The sequence below is a fragment of the Rhamphochromis longiceps genome, linkage group LG2 (genome assembly GCF_057381845.1).
Source record: "Rhamphochromis longiceps isolate RC_006_pf linkage group LG2, R_longiceps_female_GT1.1, whole genome shotgun sequence".
NCBI classification, from domain to species: Eukaryota; Metazoa; Chordata; class Actinopteri; order Cichliformes; family Cichlidae; genus Rhamphochromis; species Rhamphochromis longiceps.
In genome coordinates, this window is record NC_140558.1 from 24,264,954 (window position 1) to 24,280,784 (window position 15,831).

Here is a 15,831-nt window from a genome sequence, read left to right on the forward strand (position 1 = left end):
TACAAACCCTTCATTTTACAACAAAGTAATAATATTAGTAAAACTACTGACTTATGTGCCTTTATTTTTGACTTCAAATAGATCTACTTCATGTTTTTTTTCTTGTGAACTATTTGTGTAATAACATTTTTTTAAATGTATTTTAATGTAATGTTTGTATGTAAATGTATGTAATACTGTGTAAGTATCTGACATTAAGTGACAACAACTTATGGACCTAAGGGTACAAATAATATGTATCCGTTTCCATTCTGGGTTACATGTGAAGAGTAGTTTGGGTTTCACTTTATTGAATAAGGCTACATATTCTGTCTCATTACAGTAATACTTATTCAGTTTGTGGTAACATTCCTAACAGAAGCTTATTTTCTTGGTAATCTTATGACTCCATTATTACAAGTACGCCCACATTATCCTGAGATAGGAAGAGGCAAAATGTTTCTCAGTTGATCCAGCAGTGGACAGCTAAGTGCTATTTAGAAGATCAATAACACTTTAACTCATTTGCAGTAAAAAATAAATAAATAAATAAAAAGACACTCAGTCTGAGTGTCTGACAGTCAGTTAAGATTTTGCATGTGACGCCATGTGCAAATCCCCCAAGAGCCGTTCGCTATATTGAACAAGATAATCAGTAACAGTCACATCCAATAAATGATACATAGTTTACATCGAAATGATCACTGCTTTTTTCCCCCACAACACCTATGCTGTGCTGCTGGGTGCTGCAATCATCAAGACTGAAAGATCATCTTTCTTTTTATCACTTCTCTGCTGATTTGGATAGAAGAAAGTGGGGGAAAAGATAAGCAGTAGTATCAGCTATCAGTTATATTTTTATTTTCTCTTTCACATTTTTTCCTTTCTCGTGTTCTCTATTTGCCTCCACCACCACTACTCTCCCCTGCTCATCTCCACCTTGTAAGGGTTTAAAAACTGAGCTTTAAAATGAACAATGGTGATAAAAACCGAGAGAGGCCGACAGTGATCACTGACTGTTTTTAGGGGCTTGTTCAGATTAAATAGAACAAGATACAAAGTATTAAAACATGTTAAAAACACAACAGCCTTAATAAACATTTATTTTACTTGCAGGGAAGCAATGGCATAAACACTGAACGTCTGCGCGAGTGCTTTCCGAGGCAACACTGCCAGTTTCGCTTTTTCCAATGTTATCCTTGAAACAGATATGTGTGTGATACTCTTACTGAGAAACAGTTAACTACATGATGTACTAGTTAGTACATGATTTTAACTGTGCTTTGGATAACTGATCCCATATGGAAAAGATATATATAAATCTTATATAAATCTTATATAAAGATATAAAGTTTGTATCTGTCTTGTGTGAAAAGCATACAAGAGTGAAAACAGATATAAGATCCCTAGAAAAATTATATAAATGAAACTTGTATGTTTTGGATACTAAAACAATATATGAAAGTGGCCACTTCCATGAGTAAATCATATGAGCCTTATATGATTCACTATATGAAGTAGGCCACATCTGATGCAAGTCTTTTATAAGTTTTTTCTATTTCTTTTCCATATGGGATAGCAGAGGAGCCACAACAAGGTCTGAGGACAGATGAGGACAGGTTAGAGCGAGAGAGATTTCTTCAGATTACTGAAAAGTGCTGAATAGCTTACATTTCAGAATGTGTTTATTGATCCTTTCTATAATTTCCCTCCTGTTTATGCTACACTACCACATTGTAGTTTACAAAATGCTTTATTTTTCTGCTAATACAGCAGGCTTATCTCTTATCTGTCTGGGTTTTTCAATGTGGGACTGTGGGACTTCCATATACAGACGGACAAACTGATGATGGCTAACCAGCCAGACATTGTAGTGGTGGACAAGCAGAGGAAGACGGTTGTGGTGAGAGATGTAGCGATACTGAATGACAGCAATATCAGAAAGAAGGAACACGGGAAGCTAGAGAAGTACCAAGGGCTCAGAGAAGAGCTCGAGAAGATGTGGAGGGTGAAGGTAACAGTGGTCCCCGTGGTAATCGGAGCCCTCGGTGCAGTGACCCCCAAGCTAGGCGAGTGGCTCCAGCAGATCCCAGGAATAACACTCGAGATCTCTGTCCAGAAGAGTGCAGTCCTAGGAACAGCAAATATATTGCGCAGGACCATCTACCAGAGCTCCCAGGCCTCTGGTAGAGGACCTGAACTTGAAGGATAAAGACCAAGAGTGCGGATGTTATTTTATAGATATTATTTTGTTGTTATCCATCTCATTGTGTTTTCCTCTGAAAGTATTGTTGTCACAAGAGGATCTGAACTTAAAGACCGCTCCCAGGGGCGAGAGGGGAATTTCTTCTATACTAGCTTCTAGTTTTGCTTGACAGTGTGTAGAATAAACCTGATGGCACAAGCTCCTAGAGAACTTAATTAACCGAACGATTTTTAGGGCAGTGAGCAAAACCAAAGCTAGCTGAACCCGAAGTAGCTGGAAACCTGTGTGCTTATTCCAATAAACATAGCAATATTTTCTCAGTATGTTTTATTTCATAAATTGATTTATTGCGAGCAACAGAACTGTTATCAGGGTTAGATAACAGAGATTTACAGAAAAATACTTTTGGTGACAAATCATTTATAAAGGTGTGTTGGTTTGACACACGCTCAGGGAAGAACCACCTTATTTACTGAGGATTTCTGGGATTTCAGCAAGTACCCTCTGCCCCGGTTAGCGTAACTTTAAAAGGTTGTCAGTTTTGGTTTTGCCCCGTTAAGTGTGCTGCTTTTGTTGCCAGGGTTGTACAGTTTAGCAAAGACACATATGACCCCAGCAATGGTAAACACTGTATACCAGTGCAGCCTGGGAATGGCTCCCAGTCTGTGTCACACTTAACTGCAAATTGCCCAAAGGCCCCCATTTCCCTGTGTGTGGTTTAGCCACTGACATATGTGGGGTGACCAGTCCTTTGTAAAATGGTTTATCAGGTTCGCCAAGTTTGTAGGTTGAGACCGCATGACCTGTTTCAACCCAATAAAAATGTTTGAGCAGCAATGTTGTGGATTTTTTTGTCAAAATTTGCCTTTCATACATTGTGTCAGGCCCCAGTGAGTTTTATAATACATGGTGCATGCATTCCTGTCTCTGTAGGTACAGGAGCAATTTGCAATTTTGCCATTTAGTCCTGCCTGAGGAGGTTTATGGCGCACAACTGCAAACACACCACCTTGTTTTTATTGGGGTTTTTTTTTTTTTCCTTTCAGTGCAGTCTCACGCTCAGTGTGCAACCCTGCTGCAGTTGTATCAGTTTCCACCGCTATCCTTGCTTTGTCCTGACCTGCCTCTGTCTCTGATTCTAAAAAAATGGACGGGGGAGGTGAAAATGTTGGCTTGACAGAGCAGATGGCGTGTGTGTGGCTGTGTCAACTGAGAAATAGATGCAATGGGGGAGGAGCTGTTTGTTCCTCTGTTGTTAACAGAGGTGCTGCAGCTTTTTTAACCAGTTCTTCTCCCGCCTGATGTTTCAGGTTTCATGTTTCGGCTTTCGCGTTCCATGCTCCTAGTGTTTAGTGTCTAGCATTTAGTTTTGCCAAACAGTTTCATACAAACAATCATGACACTTCTATGCTGAAAACCACTTTCTCCAGTCCTTTAGATAGAAATTGAAGGGTAGAGATTAGTCAGAGCTTTGAAGGATCTGTCTTACTATTGTATGTTTAAAGTAGACTGGCACTGTCCCTGTGAATAATTTTTGTTTTTAAATCAACTTTCATTTGCTTGAGAAACCTATTTAAAAATATGAGATCTCATTTGTTTTGCTTTTGCAGTGGGGCAATATGTACTCAAACTGGTAGGAATGCACAGCATGTTAAGTCATGTTGTGCCTAAACACGCACAAACACTAAAAGCATATCCACAGATAATCAAGAGTTGTCAGGACATGACATCAGAGCAGAATCTGTCTAAGGGTGCTCACAGCGTGTCATGACCCATTTGTGCAACACAAACCACACAGGCAGATCAACACGAAGAGCTCATTTGCCAACTTCTGCATTTACATAAGTTACTGAAGTTGATCAAATAATCCATTCTTCACCTCCCGAAAATGTCAGAGCTCCCCATTTCCAAAGGGTAAGTCTAATTCTTTGTTTTACTTCAAATATATTGACATAAAAATGTGAAACAGACTGTAGGCACACTGTGGTCCTAAAATGGAAAATGTTTTACTTATAGGAAATTATGTCCAGCTATGACATGGATTAGTTAGACTTATTACATCTTGAGTAGCAATGTATAAATATATCATTTTTAATTACTGACTGTAATCTTTGCTGAGGCTTTGATAGCAAACAGCAGCAAAGGCAAAAGTCATTCTGTAGCTGCTGTTGCTTCAATGCCTTGAAACTCTTTTTATAATAATATTCTAGTAATAATGTTATTTAAAACTACTGCATTATGTTTATTTACTTTTAACATTTATCGAATTTGTCTTTTTTTCATTTTGTTACCTTTTTTATTTTTATAAAAAAAATATAAAATATGTTTTTTACCTGTTTTGTAAGTGATATATTTAAACATGTTTTTAAACATTTGCTCCCCAGTTAATTTTGTCATGCACAAGCTGTCCAAAGACTGTAATACAAACACTGTAAACCAAATATTGTAAAAGAACACTGTACCATGTCTCTGGTTGTCTTTATAAAATGCAGATTAATGATTCGAATGGAAAGGCTAGAACGCGTTTAAAAACGATCCCTTCAAATTGTGTTTAGCTGTTATAATTTCTCATTTGAAGGAGCCACACGACATGTAACGGAAATGCTGTATTGTCTGTTTCTGTGTACTTGTTTGTTTTTGTTGCTAGTTATATGAAAAGACATAAGTGATAAAGATGATAAACGATATACAGTTGTTAACCTTTTCTGGATTTTAGCAAATACGTTTTCTTTAACTGAGCAGTGGTTCTATGTAGGAATGAATTCTTGTTTTCATAAATATGTACTCGTCCAGTACTTGTCAGCAATGAGGTGTGACAGTGAGACACTGCTAAACCACATAACCTTAGTTTCAGTTATAAACTAAAAATGACTAGCCTGAAAAGTCCAAAATACATCTGCAGATGACTTTTTGTTTCTATCCACTTCAGAGCTAAATGTGAGGAGTAGTCAGGGTGTCACATTAGTCTTTTTACATTGCTTTCATTCTGCTGATTAACTACTGAATAAATGCCTTTAGGGACATTAGCAGGTGGCACATACCTATATATTTTGTGCACTTACAGTAACTTCCTCAATTTTTGGTTGTTGTAACTCTGCTATTGCAAGCTTGTTGATGTTCCCCATTTAGTACACTAAACCTGGTAGTTATCAAGATTTTATAGCCTAAGACTCATAAGACTGTTTGAGCTGCTGTTGATGACTTCTTGCAAACTCCCAAATAATATAAGTTATTCTTGAGACACACTGGGGCTTCATATAACATTAAAGAATTATATTCAGAAATGTATAGATAACTTTCAAATGAAAATGTGTTGATGCGTCATCTGGTTCTACATTACAAACAGGAAACTTTAAAATAGTTGTGGTCACAAAACGCAAGTGAAGTTGCAAGTGTTGTGGCTATCTGACTGCCATACACAGAAAAGACTAACAAATGACAAGGACTTCACTCAGTGCTTAAAGGATAACTTTTAGTTATATCATGCAATTAAAGGAAGCATCCTAAAATTGATGTCCCAATAAATAAGACAGTTTTTTTGTTTTTTTAAATGTAATTACAATATTTTTTAATTTGCACAAAAGAAATTCATCTGAATCTAGACACAATTTGATTGTGCTTGAAGCTACAGTGTGTAAAATCTCACTGTCAGATGTCAGTGGATTACAGATTGCAGTCAGATCTGTTTTCTTAGCCTTCCCAACTGCATTGCATAATCTTAGCTTTGGTGACCACTGTAAGAGAAACACAGTTTAGTCAGCCAACAGATATCAAACAAATAAAATGTGATGTTTGCAAGACACACTGTCTTTATACACGTTGACTGTTATGGGGTGCCATCTAAATTTAAACATATTTGAATGATTTCAACATTTGGAAATAAATCAGGAGTAAAAGCAGGATATGTGTCAGTTAAATAATATTTTGATATTTTTACCTCAAAATCGCCCTATGACCTGTTGTGAGTGTAGGCTGTCAATCACCTGTTTACCTCAGCTGTCAATATGCAGGGTGTCCAAGTCTATCTACTCTAGAGGAGGATGTAAAACGACATCAAAGTCAATGAGTCTGTTAAACTGACTTGGACACTTTGTGAATAAACTCTCATGAAATGAGAATACAATTAAAATGTTTGTCGAAGGGGAAGTCTCATTTTTAGGACATTCGATACTGAAATTAGCTGCATTAATGTTAGCTTACGACCAGATATTATTTAGGTGGCTTGTTGTCACCAGTCTGGAGATGGGTTGGTCACATGTCTAATCTGCTGACAAAAAGTAATTGTGAGAATGAAAATGGAGTTATGATTCTGGGGTTGCCGTTTTATAGGCTATAACATCAGAGAAAGTTTTGGTTCCTGCCTTAAGAAGTTGGGTTTCTTTTCTGTTCTGCCTTTAGCAATGTAGAAACCTCTGCTTTGTCAGTATTTATTGTTGTGTCTGGTTTTGGTTCTTCCTTTACAGGTCCTAATTAAGTGAAATGACTATGCATTATGTACATTTGGTATACCGATTTTCACAAACTGCATAAATACCCAAGTCAAATCTGCATGAGAAAGGATTAACTTTTCTTTTTTTGTTGTTTTTTTGTTTGTTTCTTTATTTTTTTTTTTAAAAAATCCCTAACAATATATATATATCAATATTTTATCTCTAAATCTGAAACTATAAAATTCAAGTAAAAAACAAAATAGTGTAATTAGTTTATGTGGCTTGTTGTCAGCTGTGTGGTGACGGGTGGGTCACATGTGAATTGTGTACAATTGTGTCGTTGTAACAATATTGGGAATAGATAAACATGCATATGCATATTTCCATGTGTTAGAGCCCTGACTTGAGAACAGGAAGTGAGGTTTTTTTTAAGTACCACACACTCTGTTAAATAACCTGAAAAAAAAAACTTAAGGTATGTTTAAGCTTTTTTCTCAATTCAGTTCAATTATTGTAATTTGTAGAATTTGATAGAGTTTAGCAGAAATTCTTAGTTAACTTGTGTTAAGTCCACAATAAAGCGCACACAGCAGTGCCACAGGGTGGAAAAACATTGTGACTCTTAGAGTGGTGGCATGTGTCTGATGTGAAAGCAAAAGTCAAAGTGCTTTCTCATTTCAGCCCAGCAACAGTGAGCTTCACCGCAGCCCTTCACTTGTTCCACATTGTGTCAGCCTTATTCCAAAATGGATGGAAATCATGTTTCACCTCAAAATTGTACACACAGTACCCCAAGTACATGCAAATTTATTAAAAAATCAAAAACATAAATGAATGTAATTCATTTTGGAATCAGCTGTAACATGACAAAATGCAGAACAAATGAACTGCCCTGGATACTCTTAAGTGCTTCTGCAGTGCTGATAAATACTAATCACTTTAACTTCTTTGCAGTGAAAGGACTCCGTGGATAAAATTTAGAAGATGCTTGTGGTATGTGGCGGCTTTGATCATGGTCGGGACTTTATTGGTCTACAGCTCCGTTTTCCGAGAATCATGGTCTTTAAACCCAAGGACATCCACCCCAAACTCAAGTACCTCTCACGACAGTGTACCTCCTCTAGTTGACGAGGTAAGTATATTCACTGGCCTCCATATAATCTGTGCAAAGGCAACACTAACAATATTATCTCTACAAATTAGTCACAAAAGTGATCAGTTGGTTGTTCGATGTTTTTCTGAACTGAAACTAGTTAACTAGTTAAGTTAAAGTCATCATGATGTAGTCGTGTTACCGTGATGTTCTTCATCTCATTTTATCCATTTATATTTAAAATATTTGAAGAAATACATGTTCATAATTATTATGACTGTGACGTATCAATGATTTCTTTTAGCTAATTAAACACATAGTATATGTTTTATTAGTGGCAGCTCAGGGTTCTCTAATTTTCTGAAATGGGGTGGTCAAACAAAATTTATAGCATGGAAGATGGAAGAGCACCTGTCTGCTAGGAAAGGATCCTGCACTAGAGTTTGAGAAGTACAAGCTCTATGCTGAGGTCGGCCTCGCCTCAGTCACAACTTCTTAGTTTCCTCGTCACTTCAGAAGAACTGAGGTGACAAAATTGAAGCTGAACAAGAGAACAGAGAAGAAATATGGGAAGTTTGTAATGAAGGGTTGTCATTTTATTCAGCTGTAACATCAGAGACTTGGTTTCTGTATTTTCAACATAGAGTGGGTTTTGTCAGTATTGGTTTGTGGCCCTGGTTTGGTTTGATTTCCTGCTTTACATGACCTATTTTAACAGCTCCTCCCATCTAATAAAGAAAACTTAAATAACGCTGACTGTGTTATGTACATTTGCTATACTAGTTTTCACAGACAGCACAAACAGCCAAGTCAGATCTGGACAAGAGAAGATTAACTTTAATTTTTTTCTTTCTTTTTTAAAAACATACATATTTTATCTCTCATTCTGAAGCTCATTTTAGAAAAGATGCAAAATTCAAATAGAAAATATGAATCTAGTATTATCAAGTACAATGCACAAAAATCACCAGCCTTCTCTGCTTGCACAGATCTCAGTCTCATTATTCCTTGCAGTACACTGTGGCGTACCCACACGAGTACCATTTCATATTGGATGAACTGAACAGATGTCGGGAGGAAAGCCCATTCCTGGTTCTAATGATCCCGGTTGCACCCCACAACAGAGAGGCTCGTCACATGATCCGCAGCACGTGGGGGAATGTAACAACGGTGCAGGGCAAAGTGGTCAGCCACTACTTCATACTGGGACAGTCCAGAGAGGAAAATGGAGCAGAGACCATTGAAGAACAAGTGAGTGGCTTCAGTCCATTGTAGTAAACTTTCCACACATTTCCCTTCTTGTTATTATCAGGAATACATAGTACAGGGTGAATGAGCTACACCAGATGATTTAGAAAAGTCACAAGAGAGTCGAAGCAGAGGAAGGAAAGAAGGATCAGATTCCAAGCAGCCAAAGAAAATCCAGTACAAACACAACTTCCTTTACTTATAAGATTTCGATGTGGCTTGATCTGATTTAGTCTTTTCAGACCACTCTACCAAACATGTATCATGTTTGCTGTATCAATGAGTGAGTTAACTGAAGAATCATTACTAATTATTAATTTATTAAATGATGCTTTCAATTTCACTTTCTCAGCTGTTACGTGAAAGCCGGGACCATCGTGACATTCTCCAGAGTGACTTCTTGGACAGCTACCATAACCTCACCATCAAAACAATGCTTATGTTTGAATGGCTCAGCACCCATTGCCCCCAGACCTCCTATGCCATGAAGGTTGATAGCGACACGTTCCTCAATGTGCACAACCTTGTCGGGATGCTTTTAAAGGCCCCTCAACATCTCTACATGACAGGAAACGTGGTAAGGTTTGCTCCTGTTCTTCGAGACCAAAACTCTAAATGGTTTTTGCCGTTTTCCACCTTCCCCGAGTCAGTCTATCCAACTTATGCCATTGGACTGGGCTATGTGTTCTCTCTGGATTTAACCAGGAAGATACTGGAGGCTGCTCAGCATGTCAGAGCTCTTTACATTGAAGATGTGTATGTGGGACTGTGCATGAAACATCTGGGTATTCCACTGACAGATCCTCCTCGTAATGATATGTTTATGATTTGGAAGCCATCAGACACGGACAACTGTTACTGGACTTCTGTCATAACAACATTGCTGCACAGCTCTAACCAGCTTTTGGACGTATGGAAATCTTATCAAATTCAAGCACAAAGTGGATGTTAAACACCTGCTTCTTACTACAGTGCGATGAAGAGTTTTTCTATTTTAATCATTTTAATGATTCAATATGATCTTTATGTCCGCTGTTAGCTTACTGGTCCACAATGAAGAATGTAAATTTTACAAAAGCGCAGGGAGGGATTAAGATGTTTACACTGTCCCCATTCAATTACTCTGCACATTTTGATACATGCTGAGGTTTTATTCACCTCATAATTCTTTTTCCAAAAACGTTTACTGTAGTAGGATATACATTATTAGAACAATGCTGTTTGTGTTTCAGTGGATTAAACACCCTGAGACAATTTGTCATATGCAGGGCAACTCACACAGTATTAATAATGATAATGTTGCTGTCAGGCAGCAGCGCTAAACACCATATTAAATTTTTCCAATTTGGCCTGTGCACACAACCACGGCAGACTCTAAATCTGAGAAACCTGATATGATTGAAGTACCCACTTCAACTTAAGTTAAAGCTGAAAGTTTGTGCTTCAATCACACCTCGACTGATTTATTTAAAATGCACTGTGGTGCTGTACAGACGCAGAATTACAAACTGTATCTGTGTTTCTGGAATGGGCACTTTATGGGTCAAAATTACAGTCAGTCCGATTGGTACTAAACCTGGTATAGGCAGGACCGTCCTGGTACCGAAGCCACTCCCGTAATATTTGATTGATTTTTACTCAGGTCACACACGCTAACCTCACATTATAAAAAAGGCAAATTTTTTACATTGACGTGTCATTTGTTCCATGACTACGTAGTACTCAGTTGTCGCCAACTAAGGATAGAAACCTATTTAGGCGCACATCTGTAAATAAAGTCTTATTTATATAAAGCGGCAGTGACAATGATGCTGTCACAGTTTGTTGCATTTGTATTTGTTTTATTGTCGTGTTCAGGTCAAATCTGATTGATTTACAAACTAAAGACTGATAAATATTGTGTTTTACATCTGGTTGCCTCAAGGCCTTACAACATCCTCCACACTATGCACTTGAACATATAAAAGCGATGAGCACCGCTTTCGTTGAATTTTGAGTGTTTTAATCAGCTTTGTTACATCTGTGGCGTTCCCGGTCAAAAGTGACTGCCATAGAAAATGAATGGGAATCCACCCCTCACCCCTCTTGCCCTCTGACCCCCTGAAAAACCCACTGAATGACCACCAGTGTTGGGCAAGTTACTTTGAAAAAGTAATTAATTATAGTTACTAGTTACTTCTTCAAAAAAGTAACTGAGTTAGTAACTGAGTTACAGTATTCTAAAAGTCATTAATTACTTGAAAAGTAACTATTGCGTTACTTTAAAAATAACGTTTAACCCTCTGGGGTCCAGGGTATAATCGGCCATTTTTAACTACTTTTGATTTTCCCTCCACATTTCACCTTTAAAAACGATTTACTTTGCCTTGTTTGGTATCAGTCTTTTCAGCACATCCTCACGTGTCTGAATTTACAGTTATGTTTTCATTTTGACATACTGTATTAACACAATTGATCTAAAATCAGACAAAAAACAATATTTATAAACTGGTATATATCGCTTTGTGTCTGTTAGGTATTTTAGCACTACGGTTAGCATTTACTGGATATTGTTTTATAGTGACATTATGCAGGAAAACTCTGTCATTCAATAAGGCCCCTTTGTTTTAGTTATTTTTCTCTTTGACCCAAGAATTGATGTGTGAGAATCACAGGCTGGTACAAGGTTGAAATACCACAGAGATCACTCCCTCAGCTACATTAGTTTCTTAATCTTTTAGACGCCTGTTGAAGGCCAAATGGTTTGTTTCAGATTTTACTAATGTAAGAACTCTTTGTTTTGTGCCTTGAAAATATGTCGCTGAGATAATCACAATTGTAGCTGAACTGATACACTACACAAAGGATGCTTCTTCACCCATGGGCAGGAAGACGCTGCCTTATCTTGGTCTGTACTGGTTTAAACTGATAATCTGCTGTCTCATGAATTTTACCCTCTATATAAACTGTTATACTTGTGAATAAAGTTGAGTCAATTTGGGAAGACAATCTGAAGCAGTCTCTGTTTTCTTGTTCTCCCAAGCTGCTCCCGAGCTCGTACTAACACGCTGAATGGCATGCTTGAATATTACTTGAGAATATATTTGACTGTGTTACAGACTAAGGGACATTCTCTGCTGATAGACGTCCACGCCTCGGAGGAAGTCGATCCACGGATTAGGCCTTGGAAACCGTTTCCTTCAGTGTCTTTGTCTTTAATGTGATTGGCTTACCACGACTACTTTATTCTTCCTCAGTCAAACAGCAGCACTCATGCGATTGTTTTGCCCCCTTAGCTCCAGGTGTTGTGCTATAGTGATGTGTCGGTCGCAAACGAAACGGCTCTTAGAGCCGTGAATGACGTGAGCCAGCTCCTTATCGCAAGCTGTGGTTTTTTTTTTTCTTTCGCTCACCCTCTCTGTTGCACGTTTTTTCTGCTTCACTCTGCACGCCATTGCGCTGTGAAGAGGGGGGAGGGGCGGTAGTTACACTGGCAGTAGCACAGGAACAGAGCGGGAGGGAGAGAGAGAGGCAGGGACAACAACGTCACATTAGAAAGGTATAGTAATCATCTACAACTATTATCAGTTGTGGATTATAAAGGATTCAGAAAGTTTATTCATGCAGACCCATATGACAGAGAATGTGCATCTTCTTTTTGTTTTCATATTTTAATTTATATTTAATTGTGTTGTGATTTGCAGTGTTTTGTGTTGTTTCACTTTAAATTTGTTTAAAAGGAAAAAGCTGAAAATTTAAATAGTTAAAAGTTGAAATGTGAATAGTTGTTTTTTGTATTATATAATTTATTTATTATTTTATGTGGAGTGAATAAATAAAAGTATATTTACGATGGCCCCTACAGACAAAGCACGTACAAATTTCAAAACACGTAAAAACTCAGAAGCACGTAAAAACTCCAAAACACGTACAAAAGACAACAGAAGTGCTCCAGGATGCTAGGGACAGTGTTGAGCTTTTGTTACGTAGTGCCTACACAAGCCAGGAAGTACCAACGACCGGATTTGGTGTGTCGTAACAGGTAAATGAACTTTTTTTTTTTTAATTATTTGAATATATATGAGTGCTTGTGTATAAATACACAAACAACACACATATGCTTTCAATTGTGTAATTTAAGTGATCTAGGTCAGCGGTCCCCGACCGTTTTTGCGCGATGAACCGGTTTATGCCCGACAATATTTTCACAGACCGGCCTTTAAGGTGTCGCGGATAAATACAACAAAATAAAACTAGTACCGGTACCGAAAAAAAGAAGATTTATTCATAACACACATGAAAAGACCCAGGAAAACAGAGTTAACAATAAAAACGATAACAAAATGACGCTGAAAACCGATGAAAAACCCTGAAAACCATACATTTCACACCTGAGCCTCTACTCTTGCGGCCCGGTACCAAACGACTCACGGACCGGTACCGGTCCGAGGCCCGGGGGTTGGGGACCGCTGATCTAGGTAGCTCTGTTTTGGAAGTTCAGTTCAGGCTAGAAATGTGTTTTGGAGTTTGTACTTGTTTTGTCTCTAAGGGCCACCATAAATATTTATATATAGACATATATAAATGAAACCACTTTTTTTTGCATTAGTAATTCCTTTTGTGCATAATTTTATATTTTTGTTAATAATAAATTAATTAAAGCAACAAAACAACCTGAAGAGCCGGTTCGGAGCCGAAAGAGCCGGTTCTCTAAAAAGAGCCGGAAATCCCATCACTATTGTGCTCGACCAAGGGTGTCAAATTCATTTTAGTTCAGGGGCCACATGGAGAAAAGTCTATTCTCAAGTGGGCCGGACTGGTAAAATCATTGTATATATAACTTAAAAACAACAACTTCAGATTGTTTTCTTTGTTTTAATATGATCAACATAAAAATAAATCTAGAGCCTGTGGACAGTATGTTCAAAATAGTACAGGCACAACATAGCTATTGATCATAAAACATCTCAAGTTATTTGAAAATTCTGAGGACAAAGAACACACAAACACACAGTGCTTTAGTGATTCACAGCAGTATATCACAGATCACAGAACTACATCAGGGTGTCTCATGCAGCACTTTCAGTGGGGTTGCATAGTTTATTTGATTCCTGATACCTGGCATCTTTTAGCTTTCACCAGCTCATCAATATCAGGCTTCACATCCTGAGCAGCAGCTAAATTCAGGATGTGATTCGAGTGCCTGTGCGTGAGCCTTGAGCGCAGTTTTGTTTTATTTATGCTCATTACAGAGAAAACTTGCTCACAAAGATACGTGGTTCCGAACATGCACAACAGTTTTGCTGCGAGGGCTGTCAAGTTGGGGTAACCTGATAAGAGATTCTGATAGAATGTGTTCAAGCCAGCTGCGGCAAATTTGAAATATATCCATGGGGCAAACCCCCGAGCTGCTGTCCTGGGGCCTTTGGGTTGGAGAGTGAATTTGTTTATTATTATTCATTCATTACTAACATCTACACCATCAGAGTGACTGTTTTCTGCAGCAGGAAACATCGCGTCAAAGCTTAAAATCTGAGAAAGTTGATTAATTCAGGATTCTTGCATTTACCACATCCTCCTCTAAACACACGCACACCCACCCACACTCAGACCACTGTCACACCAAATCGAACTCATCCGGTAGATATAACGCTGTCGGAATTTGTTTAACCTCCTACTAATATCAACTAAAGCCTTAAGCTGCGCACTGAAAGCGACTGCTCGTTGCACGTCAGTGTCGCAGAGTAAGCGGCTGTAAGTGACTACTCTTTTTTTTTTTTCATACTTTAATTAAATTTATGCACATATTACAATCTCTCGTTGGGAGACAACATTAGCGCAACAACGTCTTGAAAAGGTTGAATAAGAAACCAAACGAAACAGGAAAGTAAGTGACTACTCTGACCGACGACTGGCCGCTCGCGGGCGTTCCGAGGTCTGGTTACCTAGGTAATCCTCTAACGTATTTACCGCCAGGTCACATGTCAATCACCGTTATTCCTCGCAGTAGTCGCTCACCTGGAAGCTGAAAAAAGTTTGACTCGGGTCCTGCCCACTTGCTCCGACGTTAATTCGCCTGTAGTCTTTCTCTGGGCTCACTGCCGCGACCAGCGTGTACGCAGCTCTTTTTAAAGTTATGTTTTCGACATTACATCTATTTAATAAATTCACTAAAACCGCTTATTTCTCTTAGACTAATGTATGCAGTTAAACAATTACAAATACTGCAGTCTCTAAAATAATAAACGACGAGCAGTTCATTTTAAAAGACTTCTCTTTTGCCTTCTGTTGAACATTTACTGTTGCTCATGAATAAGAGCATTTAAAAAATATCTGATGATTCAAAGATCTCATAGAATAATCGACAGACTACTGAAATACTAAAATAATTTAATTAGCAGATATTTTTTACAGGGGGCCTTATAACATGTGTATTTGTAGCAGTTTACATTTTAGAGTACAACATTTCAGGAGGACAGTATTTAAATGAATCACTGACTCTTGATTTAGTAAGGTTTCCTGCAGAAAAAAAGCCTCATTGTGCAACCGATGAATACTTACCAGTAGGAGTGTTTAGTTCTTTGGAGTGACATAAAGATCTCAATTCTAAGAATATGTAAAGTAGTGCCAAAAAAGTTGTTGTCGGGTGGGGTAAAGAGTCTTTATCCCAATTGACAACATGGAGAAAAGGGTGTGTCTGGTTGATTATTACAAGGAGCCAAGCTATGGTTACGCTGGTGTGAGTGGTGAGTTTCCTCACTACAGGATTGAAATCAAGACTTTGATGTTGCCGTTCTAATACATTAATTTTATTTTTTCCTTAATCATTACAATACTTGAGTTAGTTTCAACTTCCCCTCATATGCTTGGCAATCTGCTGACTTCTTCAACTAGAC

At 38.0% G+C, this 15,831-nt stretch overlaps 1 protein-coding gene across 1 annotated transcript; it reads left to right on the plus strand.

Annotated features, from left to right (window-relative positions):
* The first annotated feature begins 3,910 nt into the window (after positions 1-3,910).
* On the plus strand, positions 3,911-11,944 carry LOC146677216 (beta-1,3-galactosyltransferase 2-like). The gene is made up of 4 exons (XM_085419385.1): positions 3,911-4,099; positions 7,570-7,747; positions 8,723-8,959; positions 9,309-11,944. Exons 1-4 carry the CDS (start codon positions 4,074-4,076, stop codon positions 9,906-9,908), a joined length of 1,041 nt encoding a protein of 346 aa, XP_085275511.1. The 5' UTR covers positions 3,911-4,073; the 3' UTR covers positions 9,909-11,944.
* Positions 11,945-15,831: the final 3,887 nt, after the last annotated feature.